The sequence below is a fragment of the Apis cerana genome, linkage group LG7, assembly GCF_029169275.1.
Source record: "Apis cerana isolate GH-2021 linkage group LG7, AcerK_1.0, whole genome shotgun sequence".
NCBI lineage: Eukaryota > Metazoa > Arthropoda > Insecta > Hymenoptera > Apidae > Apis > Apis cerana.
This window is the reverse complement of record NC_083858.1, coordinates 4,740,620-4,756,170: the sequence shown is the minus strand read 5'-3', so window position 1 is coordinate 4,756,170 and position 15,551 is coordinate 4,740,620. Positions and strand designations below refer to the sequence as shown.

The following is a 15,551-nucleotide window of genomic DNA, read 5'->3' as shown; positions in this document are numbered from 1 at the left end:
TGTGTTCGACGACATATAATCAATGCTATTGTCACAGCTAGATTCCGTATTTCTTGATTAGCCAATTTTTTATTAATAATTCGTTAAAAAAACTGTAAAATTTTTGCAAAGGAAAATATTAAGAATTTTGAAATTATTTCAAAATTCTTCTATATTTTTTAAATATCCTATATATGTAAAATACTTTGAGAAAATGAGTTTTGAGAAGATTTTAAAGTATGCTATTATTTTGTTCTATAGAAATTGTATTACAATGACATAATAATTTATTCTTAACTTTAAATTTTTTAAAGATTTTTTTTATCATCTGATTAAAAAAAAATACATATATGTATAATTAGTTGATATATATATTATATTATGTATTTATATTATAAATTAATAATAAAATTCCTAATAAATACCTTATATTTTTCAATTATTTCGCAAGCAATCTTCTCATTGAATTCTGGCGCGCTTATTTTCTTGATATGGAAATAAATGCTTTTAAGATTTAGGAACGATCCACTAATCCAGTACAAAGGAGTAAACCACAATTGTGTTTGAATACCATAAGGAAAACCTTCCCTTAGTTCCATAATATTCAAAATTGATTTATGTGAAAGTTGTACGCCTTTAGGCATACCCGTTGTTCCAGATGAAAACATGATTAAACCAATATGTGACGGATCGTCAATTTCAGTGCATTGAAAATTAGCTACAGTTGATTTATCATGATATTTCAATGTCTCCGAAAATGGCATTATGCCAGGATAATAGCCAAAACATACTAGTTTTGTGCGATGAAGTTCGATTTTCGCCGCTTCTAATGCGATTTCTGCTGATCCTTCATTCACGAAAATTACTTTTGGTTGAGATAATGTTATAAAATGTCGTGCCATATCTATAAAGTTGTATTTCATTTATTACAAAACTATATAATTGAAATCTTTCATAATTGAAATATAATACATATAAATATATATTAAATATATATAATTACATATAATATATAATATATATAATTACATATAATATATAATATATATAATTATATATAATATATATTTTGATTTTTCTTTTTTAATAATTGCTTTTAAATCAGATAATTTGCATATAAATTGCATATATATTTTTCTTTATTTCAATGATTTTCAATTTATCAATTTTTGGAATCAAATCAAGTTATATGTAACTGCACTACTTTATAATGCAAATATTTTTTCATAGATTATTCTAAAGACGATATCGTAAAGATAATTTGATAATCGTAAATGAATAATAATTAAAATTCAAAATTAAATTGAAATAATTTGAAAATTTCATGAGATATGTACGTCGAAAATAATCATATGTTTTTAAAAATATAAATAAATAATTTTTTTGTTTTAATTTAATTAAATTAAATGTTTTTCTGAAGATCGAAAGTATTAAGCTTTAATTTGTTATAATTCATGGTAATTTCGAATTTTAATTTCAAATGAAATATAACAACAATGAAAAATAATTGTAAATGCAGCTTTATTTTTATATAATTTAATGCTTTTTTTAATATTTATGATTTGATGATTGTATTCGAAAAGCATGAATTTTTTATTTAAAGGAGTTAAAAGAGAAAGGAAATGAATCCTGAATATAAAATCTTAACTTCAAATTTTTATTAATTTCCAAGATATTAATAAAAAAGTTTTGATATAATACATTAAATTTTATCTATATGTGCATATTGGTAATGTATGCCACAATTGAAATTGTTTATCTATTATTTCTATAAACACATTGTAGCGAATAACATTCAAAATGTATAATAAATAAATTGATTTCCTTATAAACTATGATAGGCTTAAAATGTCTCAAATTCAATATCACTTAGACATTCTATGAATCGAAATTATAATGATGGAATTAACAATGAATAGCAATATTTTCTATTTATCGTTGTAATTATAGTCTATAAGAAATTTTCATCATAATCTATAAGAAAATAGATTTTTATTATATATTTTGAATGCTATGTTTATAGCATTATATAATTACGATCTTTTTATAGAATAGAAAAATGATTACATCATTACAATATACATTGCAAAAATATGCACATATAAACAAAATTTAATGTATTGTAGCAAAGATTTGAAGTTAAAATTTCAAGCCTTCTTTCCTTTTTTCTTTTTACCTCAAATTTTTAGTTTGTTTGGAATGAATATCTCAAATTTGATATTTATTCAATATTTATTCAATTGAAAATTTTTTATTAAAAAAAGTATGTAATTTGAAAGTTATAAAAAAATTTTTAATGTGTATTATATCCAAACATCTATATTTTTATTATTGAAAGTTAAATTGAAAGAATTTAAAAATTTACAATTTATATTTATTATTTTACATATATACCAGTTGTCAAGTATTCGCAGAATGAAACGATACATAGATAAAAAAATTAAGTTTCTAATTCCAATAATCTCTTCCAAAGAGTTCCATTTTTTTTTCTTATAGAAGTAAAACTTTTATATCTGCAGAAAATATATGAAAAAGCAACGTAAATTAAAAATTTGATAATGTATAATGTTTTCAAACTACTTCTTTTTTCAGACATATTCTTATATAACTTCTTATTGCATCAATTATGAGAATGATTCGAAATTATTGAATACATAGCGAAAAAGTTTAAAAGTTTAAACAGGCTTAAATTCTTTTTATAGCATATAAATGAGAAAATTTTTTCTTTTTTATTTTAAAGATTTAACTGAAAAGAAACAGATTCTGAAACAGATATTGTGTTAATTGATATTTTAAATTTACGTTTATTTTTTACATTCCAATCATTCTTTCGCTTTATTGCTTTATTCTATTTCGATACTTTTTTTCAGCGATTTATTTGTAAGTATGATGGATTAATAATGAGAATATGATAGATGATTCGAAGTAATCAACTAATTTGATTCGTCAGTAACTTACAATCTCAGATATATTATAAATATATATTATATTCATTATTACATATTTGATATAAAAAAGAAATATTAATAATCTTTCGACTGATTTTAAGTTAAGAAAACCAACTATTTTTAAAATATTTCTTATCGTTATTTACACTTGATATCTATAATTAATAATATTTTCTTCTATTCTATAATTAATAATATTTTCTTTGATGACTTGTTAAAAAATTCTATATCCTCGATGATTTTTATTAAGCTTGAAATATATTATTAAGATCATATTAAGTACTTTTTATATACGATATATACAATATACATAATTGATCAGATTTAATAAAATCGAGTTATATTTAATATAATATTTAATATTTTCTACATTACATTGAATTAACCGATTTAGATGTGATTTAGATTTATTCAGAAATCAATATAAGATCACATATTTATGATGTTTATATTATAATAAAAATGTATGTATTTTTTCATACATTATATTGTATATACATCAATGCACATCGATTAACATTATATTGATGTATTATATATTATATATTTTTTATTTGGATCCGATCATTCTTTTATAATTTTTCTTATATTTCTTATGCATATATACCTCAACAACATTTTTCAAATTTATTAAAACTCATAAAGAGATAGATATTCAACAAGTTATTTCTCTTTTATATTATATTTGTTCATCGTATAATGTTATTAAATATAATAATATAAAAATAAAAAAAAAGGCAATTGTAAATTAAATAACTTTGTTATTTAAATATCTTTTATAACTAAAGATTTACCAATATTCATCAGATGATCCCATGGATTGACAATGGCACCTAGATAGAGTGTAGCAAGAAAAGGAATTATACAATCGCGATGATTGTGAGTACAGATTGCGACAATGTCGCCTTTTTTCACTCCATGTTTCTGCATCCAAAGTCCACATTTTATTGTTCGATCACATATATCGGAAAATTTATCTTCGATTCCTGAAATTGCGTCAACCTAAAAAATTTGATAACTTGAATAACTGATTGAACAAAAATCAGAATCAAAAAATTATTTCCAAATATATTCAATCTTTAGATTTAAATGTGGTTTTTCAATTTTATTTTATATTTCTGATAATATTGCAAAAAAACTATTTCGTTTTTGATTAATATAATATATTTTTTAAATATATTATATTAATATAAATATATTATATAAAATTAAAATTTTTTTCTATACATAATAAATGGTTAATCTTAGTTTTTGAATTATTTGCAAAAAAAGATTGCTATAAATTCATCCAATATATATAAATGATAACATACATATCAACATACGATTGTCATTTATTAATCATTTATAATATAATACATTATAATACTATTCAAAATATATAATAAAAATGCTATATTATTATATTTCATATAATAATACTATACTAGTATTTAAGGAATTCTTAGAAAATCAAATTTAAATTATTGTAATATTCAACGCTATTTTTAGAATCTAGTATTTTTTCAATACAAATTAGAAATAATAATGTTATCTAAACCATACAAAAACCATACAAATAAAAACATACATAAACTTTTTTCATATAAACTGATTTTTTTCTTAACAATATTTAAATTATTAGAAAAAATATTTTTAATCAAAATTATAAGGTAATCAAGAGCTAATACCGAATCACCAGTTCGGCTTTAGAAACTGAACGAAATGCACAATTGAACAATTAACATATTTAACATAATTATTATAATTAATCACGACTATTTTGAAAACAACTACTATATATATTCTATATAAATTTTCTATATAAATATTCTATATAAATAAAAAAAGTATTCGATAAGATTTGATGAAGACTTAATGTCTAATATAAAATAACAATTTCCAAACACAATTTACTAAATTATTAAAATTTTATTGAAATAATAGAATATATATACTTAAAAATAAAATTTATAAATTTACAAGTATTCATTGTAAAAGAGAAAATATAGCGATTATTTGCAACAGGTAAGTGAAAATAATAAAATTCAAAGCAATCAATATTTGATATAATGATAAGAATATTGCAATTATAAATTGCAAAACAAACATCTGCAGGATCCATAAAGAGAGAAATAAAATAATGATACAAAAAATATAAATATTCTGAATTCTGAAATCCCATTGAAAATATATAATATAGCATCCACATGTTTTTCCTAACTTCTTCGAATTATTTTTGTAGAATACAAAAATAAAATAAAATATAAAATAATCGATTGAAATTATAAATATCAAAAATGATGTTGATATTCATTTATAATTTCAATTACAAGAATTCACGAAATATCCAAACTCTTTGATTTGAAATATTTTAAGCTCATGACCAAGTAGATTTTTTAATTCATCGTTATATATTTTATTTATCTGCTATTATAATGTATTTATATTATTAGAGAATGATAATCAAACTTACGTATACATAGCAAATATTTCGAAAACTAAGATCAACTGAACATGCAAAAGAAAAAAATTATTTAAATTATTAATTTTTACAATTTATTCAAAAATTATAGAAATTAACATTACTCTTCTATTCTGAATAATTACTATTAATATATTATATAATATCCTAATTATTAATTATATATTATATATATGGTTGTAAACAAAAATAACTTTTTAATGATTAAATTTTAATAATTAAATTTATTTTTTATTATATTTTATTTTCTACATTAAATATTTTACTATTATATTTAATATGTACATGGTATTATCTTTATCAAAGCATATCTCTGCATCATTGATATCAGTATTCTAAATATCTTTGTTAAATCTTTTACATTCAATTTCAATCATGCTATTCTAAGTATGCATTCAAATTGAATATTGCTCTCAGATATTTTTTAAATTGTTAAGTGTAATATTCTTTGAGTTGTTAATTGTTTATATTAAAAGAAAAATAATATTGTTAATATTACTTAATTAGTTACATTCGAACGATAAAAAAAAATGATTAAATAATTGGATAAAAATTAATATATTCATGGAATATCAAAAGGATATTAAAGATCGATTCTAAAAGTGAAAATAAGTAAAAAAAAAGAAATATAAAAATTGATATACAAGAGAAAGCTCTTTTGTTGAGATTTATTTATTAAAATTTAAGTAATAAGGTTGTATTAAGATAAAATGAGATAAAAATAAAATATAATAGATAGTAATAACAAGAGCTCTCATTTCGTTTTATTTTATCTAATGCAAATTTCAATTTCTTATAATTTAATATAAGTCTTAATAAACATTTTTATGTAACAACTTTTATATTTGTTTCAAATTTTAGAATTAATCTTTCAAAAATATCCTGTAAATATATTAGTATCTTGTATAAAATAAATTCAAAACCAAAAATATATCTACCTGCCAAATAAAGTTTGGTTTGCTTCTAAAAGTGTCAAATATTAATTTCCCTACGCTAGTATATCCATTATCATTTGATATCACTCTTCCTTTCAGCACATTGTTTTCGATTGTAAACATTAATTCTGTCTAATCAAAAATATAATTTAATTATAATATAATATTATAATATATAATATAATATAAAAATATAATATAATCAAATCATAATAACATAATTCAAAAAAGGCAAAAATTGTAAATTTGTAAATTATATATTCTTTATATGTCTTACATTATCATCTTTCTTTTCATCGATGCTCATATTGATGATTGTTATAAAAATTAATGCACTAAAAAATCAGAATAAATTGACTTTAATTTATCGAACAAAGAACAAGTTTTGGTGTTTATCAAGCGACTACAAGGAAAATTTTGCAGAGATTTTTGTTCTATATGTCGCTTTTATATTCTCCCTCCTCGTATTCGATATGTATGCTATAATACTATGACTTGCATTAATCTTTTGTAATAAAATTCTTTGTTAATAATATTAATAATTTATATTTTATTAATAATAAATAATTCAAATCAAATATTATTTTTTTATTTTTATTTTTTAATAAAAATGTTTTTTAATAAAATATTTTTTATAATATTTTAAACTTTAATATTTTAATATTTTAGTGACAAATTTATTTTTATATTTATTTATATTATTATTTATATTTATATATATATATATTTTTCAAAATATTAAAATAATAAATATTAATTTTTTTAATTTTAAAAACATTAATAAAATATTTTACATTAAATAATTAAATAATTTATTAATATATTTTTTAAATTACATAAGAGTATGCATATAATTAATACTAAATATATACAAAAATGTAAAAATGAAAATAATATTTAAGATAGTTAAATAGATAATATTTATCAATTTAATTATTATTATGTAACTCTCGAAAATTACTTTCAAAAATATGTGGCAAGTGGATATCGCGTTAAAACTACTATTTAGTTTTCGATATGAGATAATCACTTTCAATAATCTAAAAAATAATATATATATTTTTAAAAAATATTCTTGAGAATAATTTACAACATTGAAAATAATATTCTTAAGAGATTATATTCTCTCAAATAATTCTCTTAATTTGTTCTAAAATATTTTAAAATATTCAATTTTATTATACATATATACTTATAAAAAAAAATATCATTAATTATATCATAAATATAATATAATATAATTTATTTAGGAAATTTTGTTTGTTATATTCTTATAATATCGATATAATATCTACTATTACAAATTACAAAGGAAAGAATGATGTACAACATATTAACATCATAATTTCATAATATCGTTATAAACTCATAAAAAACATAAATAAATGTAAATAAACATATTATAACCTGTTGCGATTGAATGCGATTGATTATTTCTTTTTTTATATGAATTTCAATATTTGCACAATTATATTTTCGTGCAATAATAGAGATTCTACTATATTACAATTAACATATTTGACGATTAACAGAAATGATATTTCTAGATGTCATGATTCTCTAATATGCTATCATGATATAGCAATTTTCAATTATGACTTTTCAATTTTCAATTATAGCCTTATGTTATTTATTAGTGATGTAACATAATTAATAACGTATTATAATAAAAATTATTGTATATTAGTAAAACAATAGTAAAGAAAATTATCAGTTCTTGTATCATTATTCCTTATTATTCCATGCTAAATATTTGTTGAATCATATAACAATACATTTAATTTATTGCAATCGACTTAGTGATTTCAAATTAGTTTCCTATCTCCTTTCTTTTCTAATCTTAAAGCTTTTCGTTCTTCTACTTTTTTACGCAATGCATCTATTTTTGATGAAGTAATATGTTGAAATTGTTGTTGTGGTTTGGATAATGATTTGTCATATCTGAAAACAAATAAACGATTCTTATAATATATTTTGTTACAAAAAATTATTTTTTAAATTTTTATCATTTCTTCTAATATGTTAGACTTCTTTAAAAATAAATTATATTTTTTTACTTATATTAATCAATTATCGAATTATCAAATCATACATTACTTATTGATTTCGTCAAAGTTTTTTTTTTGATATGAATTTTGTATTATAAAATATAAATATGTGTAATGCAACAATTTTTTTTTGTTTTTATTAATTTTTTAATTTTATTTATTTTAGATTTATTTTATAATTTATTAATTTTATTTATATTATAATTATAATATAGTGATAATTGATAATAATTTTATAAGTAACTTATTTGCTTTGTATTCTTCGAGTGCTTTCCGTGAATCTTTGATTAAATTTTTCTGTCTTTCACGTTCTCGATTAATAATAGATTTTCTATTTTTGATCTCTTCGTCTAATTTCATTTTCATCCAAAATAATCTCTCTTTCAGCTAAGAAAAAAAATGATTGAGTATAATAGTATAATAATTTGAAGTTTACTTTATTCTTCATTAATTTTTTATCAAATTTTTGTATCTATCAATTTTTGACGATTGATGAATTCAAAAATACGTTTTAATTTTAGAAATCCATGATGAAAAAAGACATCAGAAAAAAATATCTCTGAAAACATATTATTGATATATACAATAAATATATACATATAATTTAAATATATATAATAAAATAATAATAAATCGATAAATATAGGATATTAATACAGGATATTTATTAATATATTCGTGGGATAGATATATTCGTGTTTTTATCGATTTTAAAAATTAAAATGAACACAAATGTGAATATACAAAAATATCGATCAAAGTTAAAATAGAATGAGATCGTTCTATCTTTGTTATATAATGTTCTTATTTCTTCATCTAGCGTAAATTGTTTAATTTAATAAATAAACTGCAATTGATTCTTTTATATAACAATTTTGTTACACACATATATATAATGACAAGTAACAAATAGTAAACATTGACTTGATAGAAATGTTTTATCAATCAAATGATTTTTCTAATATGTATTACATGTTCCATAAACTTCTAATTTTTCCAATATATATTATATGTTTCAATGTATATTTCAATATATATGTTGTGATTATTAATTAAATTTTTACTAAAATTTTTATTATAAATTAAATTTACGTTTACATCTATCATGAATAAGGTTTTAATTCTACTAATTCTTTTAGATGCTTTGCAAAACTTTAATCAATACAGAAACATGTTAAAATTATATTAAAATATATTCGTAATTTTTAATATTTAAATTCTTAAAGTTAAAATTGGAATTCATTCGTCAAAAATTATTAATAAATAAAAAAATATATGCAAAAAACTATTGAAAAATAAAAAATTTATACAAAATCTCTTAAAATAAACTTCAACTTAATATAAATATTAATAGTTCATTATTTTATATTGTTAATTGAATAGAAATGATATGAACTTCCATCAAAGACATTTCGCAAAGAAGACCGAAGCCATTTGTTTCAGTTGGATCAAAATCCTTGAAGGGTAATTCTCGTAAAGATTGAATTGTTCTAATCTCTTGGATTAATTTGATTTTTCTTTGAATTTCATTCTCTCTCTGCTTTATCAATTGAGTTTTCAATTGCCGAGATTCTTTGGTAACTTCTGCAGCTAATCCAAAAAATTATTGACATTTCATTAAACTTTGTTTTAAAATAAATATTAATTAAATAAATATTTCTAACATTTATTTAAAAAAATTTTTAGGATATATATATATATATATAGGATAATATTTTTAGGAATTTATCACAATATTCTTTAAATATTTCTTGCAATATTGTATCATAAAAAAATTTTCTTCATATTTTTAATATTTCTTTTTTTTGTATTAAAAAAATCTTATATATATAGAGTAATTGCAGTTTATTATTTATTAATATCTATGACAAAATAAATGTTGTTTAAAAATATACCTTTTTGTTTTTTTTCATCAATCATAATATTGAAAGCTATACGAGAAGCTTGTTCGATTTCACGGCATTTTTCAACCATTTCCATTACTTCTTTATTATGATTTTCTCTCCATTTTTCTAATTTTTCATAAATTTTTTGTTTCTATGAAAACGAAATAATAAATTTATTGTATTCATAAATAATTATTATTTTGCAAAATAATATTTTGTTTTATTTATAATATTTAATTCAATATTATATACATATTTCAATATTATGTATAAGTAATATTTTATTTATCACGAGAATCAAATTTATTATATTGCGAATTATTTTTAAAAAAAAATTGAAGTAGATAATATGATGTTGTTACATCTTTAATTAATTTACATGAATGAAACAAAACTTTTACGAATAACATATTTTCTAATGAATAATTCCAGATAACATGTAGCCGCTGGATATAGTACGGACATTAAATATTTAACATTTGTGAGTATGATATATGCTTATGATATATTATTTAGAAAGTTGAAATTAAATATAGCAGATAATTCAAAATCTCTGCTTGCTTAAAAAATATGTTTCTTTAGGAATAATATCTTTAAAAATCTGATTATGGAATGAAGAAAAGAGGAGAGTAATTATTCAGCACTTAATCCAAAAATTAAAATTGTTAAAAAATAAAAACAAACAGACTAATGAAAACTCAAAATTTTCAAATTTGTCAAAAGAACCAAAACCATGATTCACAATATGTTTTTTTGAAATATTAACTCATAACTGGCGTCGTGGAGTCTAAGATACTTTCACACATTTAATTTTTTTATAAAAAAACTATATAAATTTTAAACGTGTGATATTATTCATGTAATAAAGATGAATGATATTAGTTAAGACTAAAATTTATTAATTTTATATATATTTCATTTATATTTCATAATCAAATCGCGCGCTATTGACAAAGCAATATAATATGATTCCTTACCAAGTAAAATATATCAAAATATGTATATATATTAGGATATGTATTATATAAAAGATAGAAATGAATGTGCAAAATAATGTATCTATAGAAAAAATTTTTCAATTTGAAAATTCAAAAATACAAAAATAAATTTTGTATAAATTATGTTTAAATTGTTAATATATATACATATATATGTGTTAATAAACACATGGGACATTTTTGGAGGGTGATTTCTACACATCAAAACGATGAAAAAAGTTCATATATACATATATCTTAATAAGACTTAATTAACGGATTATAAGCATTTTAACATTAGAACTACCAGAGATGAACATATATCTATTTTTATCGTTATCTTTTATCCTTTTTTTCTTTGTAAAGAATCCATGCATTTATTGCAGCCAAATCGAAAATATTGTAGAATACGTGCAATGACCATCTTCTAGACGCAAATTTGACTATACTTCCTTACCATTTAGTTAGTTATGTTCACGCTAAATTTTGTTTGATAAAATGATATAATTTCAAGTAATTTCTTCTTACTTTCATCAATTGTAGTAAATTTATGTTTTGTGCTCAATAAAAACACTTTCTTGACAGGCTTGCTTTGATAAATTGTAAGAAGACATAAATTGTAAGACACATTCATCGCAGATTTATAAAATAATGATATTATATTATATAGCGTGACATCTTATCTTTTTTGGGAAATTTGGATAATTGCTTGTTATTGCTGCGTATCGTTTCAACTAAGGTGATTTTTTTTGCTAACAATTTTGATGCTAGTAGTAGACTAGTAAAAAAATTGTCAGTAGTTTCATTCACATTTCTTCCTTTCATGAGATATAGTTCCATAATTTTGAGCATTACAAATTGACCAAGCGGTGTTGATGAATCTCGAACTTCATCTTTACATAAATATGGAATTATTACACATTTATCACATATTTGCTTTTGATATCCGATGTCAGCAAAAATTTTATTCCAAATTTATCGGGTTTCTTGGACATGTATTGAGTAAATCTACAGCTTGTTTTTGTATGTATAATTTGTTATCTATAAATAACTATTCATCAATAGTAATATTTTATTCTGGCTTCTAACAATTCTATTTTCAATAAATTTATTCCATACTGTAGAAATCAGAGCAAATTTATCATTTCGTAATATTTGACTTTTTTCATTTTTTTAATCGAATCGACCAAAACGTAACATCTCCATAAAGTTATTTCTACTCTATAAAAAAAAAGCTAAGTCCTCATTGCTTATTCCATAAATACGAAAATTTCAAATTTTCAACTTCATATGTCTTACGAGCATATAAAATGGCAATAAATACTTTCAATTTTGTTTGTGTTAGTGATCATTTCTTCTCCAAAACTCTAGAAGCTTCTAATTCAGTGCAAGTTCTTATGTTTCAAAATTTCATCGTTGATAATCAAAGAAAATCCGCTTCTCACTGTACTTTTTATAATATTTTTTTTTGCATACCCTGTTAATCCAGCTACATCTTTGAAAATATTATGAATAGGTCTTCCAGAACTAACATCGTCTTTTATTTTTTTCCAAATAGTTCCTTTTGGTGAAATTTTGTTTTGATCTTCTGGTATATCAGTTTCTTCAGAACTTGAAAATAATGACTCTTTTTCTTTTACGAACATTTACTATCGAACATTTACACGAACATTTCACTATTATAAAGATTACTATTATTTTAATATAAGTTATTATCGCTACTATTTACTATTATTAAACAATTCACTTTCATTATGTTCATTATTTTCTTTGCCAGAAAATTCAATTAAAATATTATTTATTTGATATAATAAATTAGAAATTTTTTTTTGTTTGCTCATTTTAGGGCTTCAGGTTAACTATAAAATAAAACAAAAAATAATGTATAATGGTCTAATCATTCTAATATAAAAAAAAATTTCTTTACTTGTTTAAAAAAAAAATTACAAAATTGATATGTTTTACATGTAAGAAATAAAAGAAAGGCAATATAAAAAAACATATCAAATACTTTGAATGGAAAATGTAAATATAAAACATTGATCTGAGCGTTATCTATAAATGGAGATATTTTGGTCAATTTATCTATTCATTTTGTAAATTTTCATTTGCAGTTGTTAAATCTTACTAAACCAATCATTTTGACTAGTATAGGAATAAATATATATATACTTATATTGTTTTCGTTTTTATTAAATTAAAGAAAAAATAAAATCCATAATATTTAATACTTTGATATACTTGTAAAAGTCATATTATTTCTCAGACAGAAAAATATTTAAAAAAAAAATTTCTAAAAAAATAATAAAACCAATCATTTTGGTCCAGTAATTTTAATGTTAAGTTTGTATTAGATAGAGTGAGACTGTGAAAGAGCGAGAATGCTCAGTTGAGTGCGCAGCAGTATCATATTCCAATGTCGCTTATGTAGCAAAGTCCCTCAATGAAAATAAATATACTAATATTTTTTACAATTAATTATTTCAAATGAATTTTAATATAAAATAATATATAATATATAATATAAATATCATGTAATGTAACTATGAAGTATTTTTATATTATTTAAAAAAAATTTTAATTATGCAAATTAAAATCTATGTAATTAGTTATTTAACAGAAACTTCAGATAAATTATAGCAAATTCCACAATATTTGGATTATTATATCCACAATATGATGACTGTACAATATTTCATTTAAAATCATAAATGAATCATTGTATTTCATTCAACCTGTCGTCTTTCGAAATTCATAGAAGCAAATCAAAACACATTTTTATAAGATTTCGAATTAGAAAGTTTGAATGTATTTTTATATGCACAATTGATTTTTTAATTATTTTCATATGTACAAGAAGATCCGAAATACTTGAATCAATTTGAATTTCATATTATTAAATTATCCAATCAAATCACACAAATATTTATCTTTATTTCACTTACACTAAATATTTTTCATTCTTATGCAGAGAGAAATAATAATTGATCTGGATATCATTTATTAGTAATATGAATCAATATTATTAATATCATATATTCATAAAAAATGCATACATATCGCAATTGTTTTTTTTATATGTATTCTTGAATGAATATTACAAATTCGCTAATTTTATTTTTATACTTTTATTTTTAATATATGTTACATGAATATTACGAATGAACTGAATCCAGAACAAAGTAACATTATCTTAGAAACGAGAAAGATTGTTGATCTAGGTTTTCATATTTTTATATTTAAAATATACAAACATAACATTCGATTTTGAATATTACTATCTCATTTTTTCTTTCTATCAAGTCATTCAAATCTCTTTTTCTAACGCCCAGTATTCAATTGTTAGCAATGCCATTTAATAATACATTATATTGTATCACGGAATCAGTTCAGAATTTGATGAAATAAGACTTGATGATATAGATATTTGAATATTTGTTTAAAATAAAATTTTAATTAAATAATTGAATTCATAAAATTAAATTATATAATAATAAATAATAATCTAAATAAATTTATTCAAAGAAATTAATGAATAATGAATAAAAAAAATTTAATATGTAATAATAATATGAAAAAGAAAAATGCGATGATTTTATATATGATTATATGATTTATTGATGATTATATATATGATTTTTTTAGTGAATATAAGATAATAACATTAGCATTATATTAAAATATAAATATTGAATTTCAACTTTTTTGTTTAGTAATCTCATATCGGAATAAAAAATATTGAATTTAAGTGAAATAGAAATAAAAGTTTTTCAATTAATGCTTCAATTGTACTATGAATTTCAAATTGATTTAAGTATCATTAGATTTTCTTGTATATATAAGGATAAGCAAGTTTGAATATGAAAAAAATATGAAAAATATGAAAAATAATATGAAAAAAATTATATTCAATCTTTCTAATCTGAAATCTTATGGGATTGTGTTTTGATTTGTTTTTATGGATTTCGGTAAATGGACAGATTGAGTATCATAAAAATTCAATTATGGATTTATGAATGGAAAAAAATTGAAAAATCAAGAAATAATCAATAAAGAAATGTTAAAAAGAAAATTTAAGAATATTTGAAATATAGAAGAAATAATTACTAAAAAAATAGTATATTTTATCATTTGCAAAGTATTATTGGATGTAAAGACGACCCACCAAAATATTAATTATTGTAAAATTATTTATATTTTTTATAAAAACTAAATAAGTATAAGTACTTATAAAATATTAATAATTTATAATAATTAAATATTATAATTTATAATAATTTATTTAAATTTATTGTTTTGTTGTATTAAAATATT

At 20.0% G+C, this 15,551-nt stretch overlaps 2 protein-coding genes across 3 annotated transcripts in view; both read right to left on the bottom strand.

Moving 5' to 3' along the window:
* The window catches only part of LOC107994227 (luciferin 4-monooxygenase-like), a 121,141-nt gene that overhangs the window by 13,132 nt on the left and 92,458 nt on the right, over window positions 1-15,551 (bottom strand). The window contains exons 1-4 of one of the 2 annotated variants that reach the window (XM_017051018.2): window positions 6,604-6,763; window positions 6,330-6,458; window positions 3,722-3,929; window positions 405-883 (exon numbers count right to left, since the gene is read on the bottom strand). The exons of the other annotated variant lie outside the window; for it this stretch is intronic. Of the exons in view, the coding sequence (XP_016906507.1) occupies window positions 405-883; window positions 3,722-3,929; window positions 6,330-6,458; window positions 6,604-6,633 (846 nt within the window). The 5' untranslated portion in view covers window positions 6,634-6,763. Of the gene's footprint in view, window positions 1-404; window positions 884-3,721; window positions 3,930-6,329; window positions 6,459-6,603; window positions 6,764-15,551 lie in introns of those variants that run through there. 2 annotated transcript variants of the gene reach the window in all.
* Window positions 9,646-10,546, bottom strand: LOC133666504 (uncharacterized). The gene is made up of 2 exons (XM_062077757.1): window positions 10,270-10,546; window positions 9,646-9,964 (listed from the first exon to the last, which is right to left on the bottom strand). Exons 1-2 carry the CDS (start codon window positions 10,352-10,354, stop codon window positions 9,738-9,740), a joined length of 312 nt encoding a protein of 103 aa, XP_061933741.1. The 5' UTR covers window positions 10,355-10,546; the 3' UTR covers window positions 9,646-9,737.

What these genes read in the sequence shown, in the direction of transcription:
- LOC133666504 (XM_062077757.1), bottom strand. Translation starts at nt 10,354, where the DNA reads ATGGAAATGGTTGAAAAATGCCGTGAAATCGAACAAGCTTCTCGTATA. An exon ending in TGATGAAAAAAAACAAAAAG is followed by an intron (nt 9,965 to 10,269) that starts GTATATTTTTAA and finishes TTTTTGGATTAG; the next exon opens with CTGCAGAAGTTACCAAAGAA.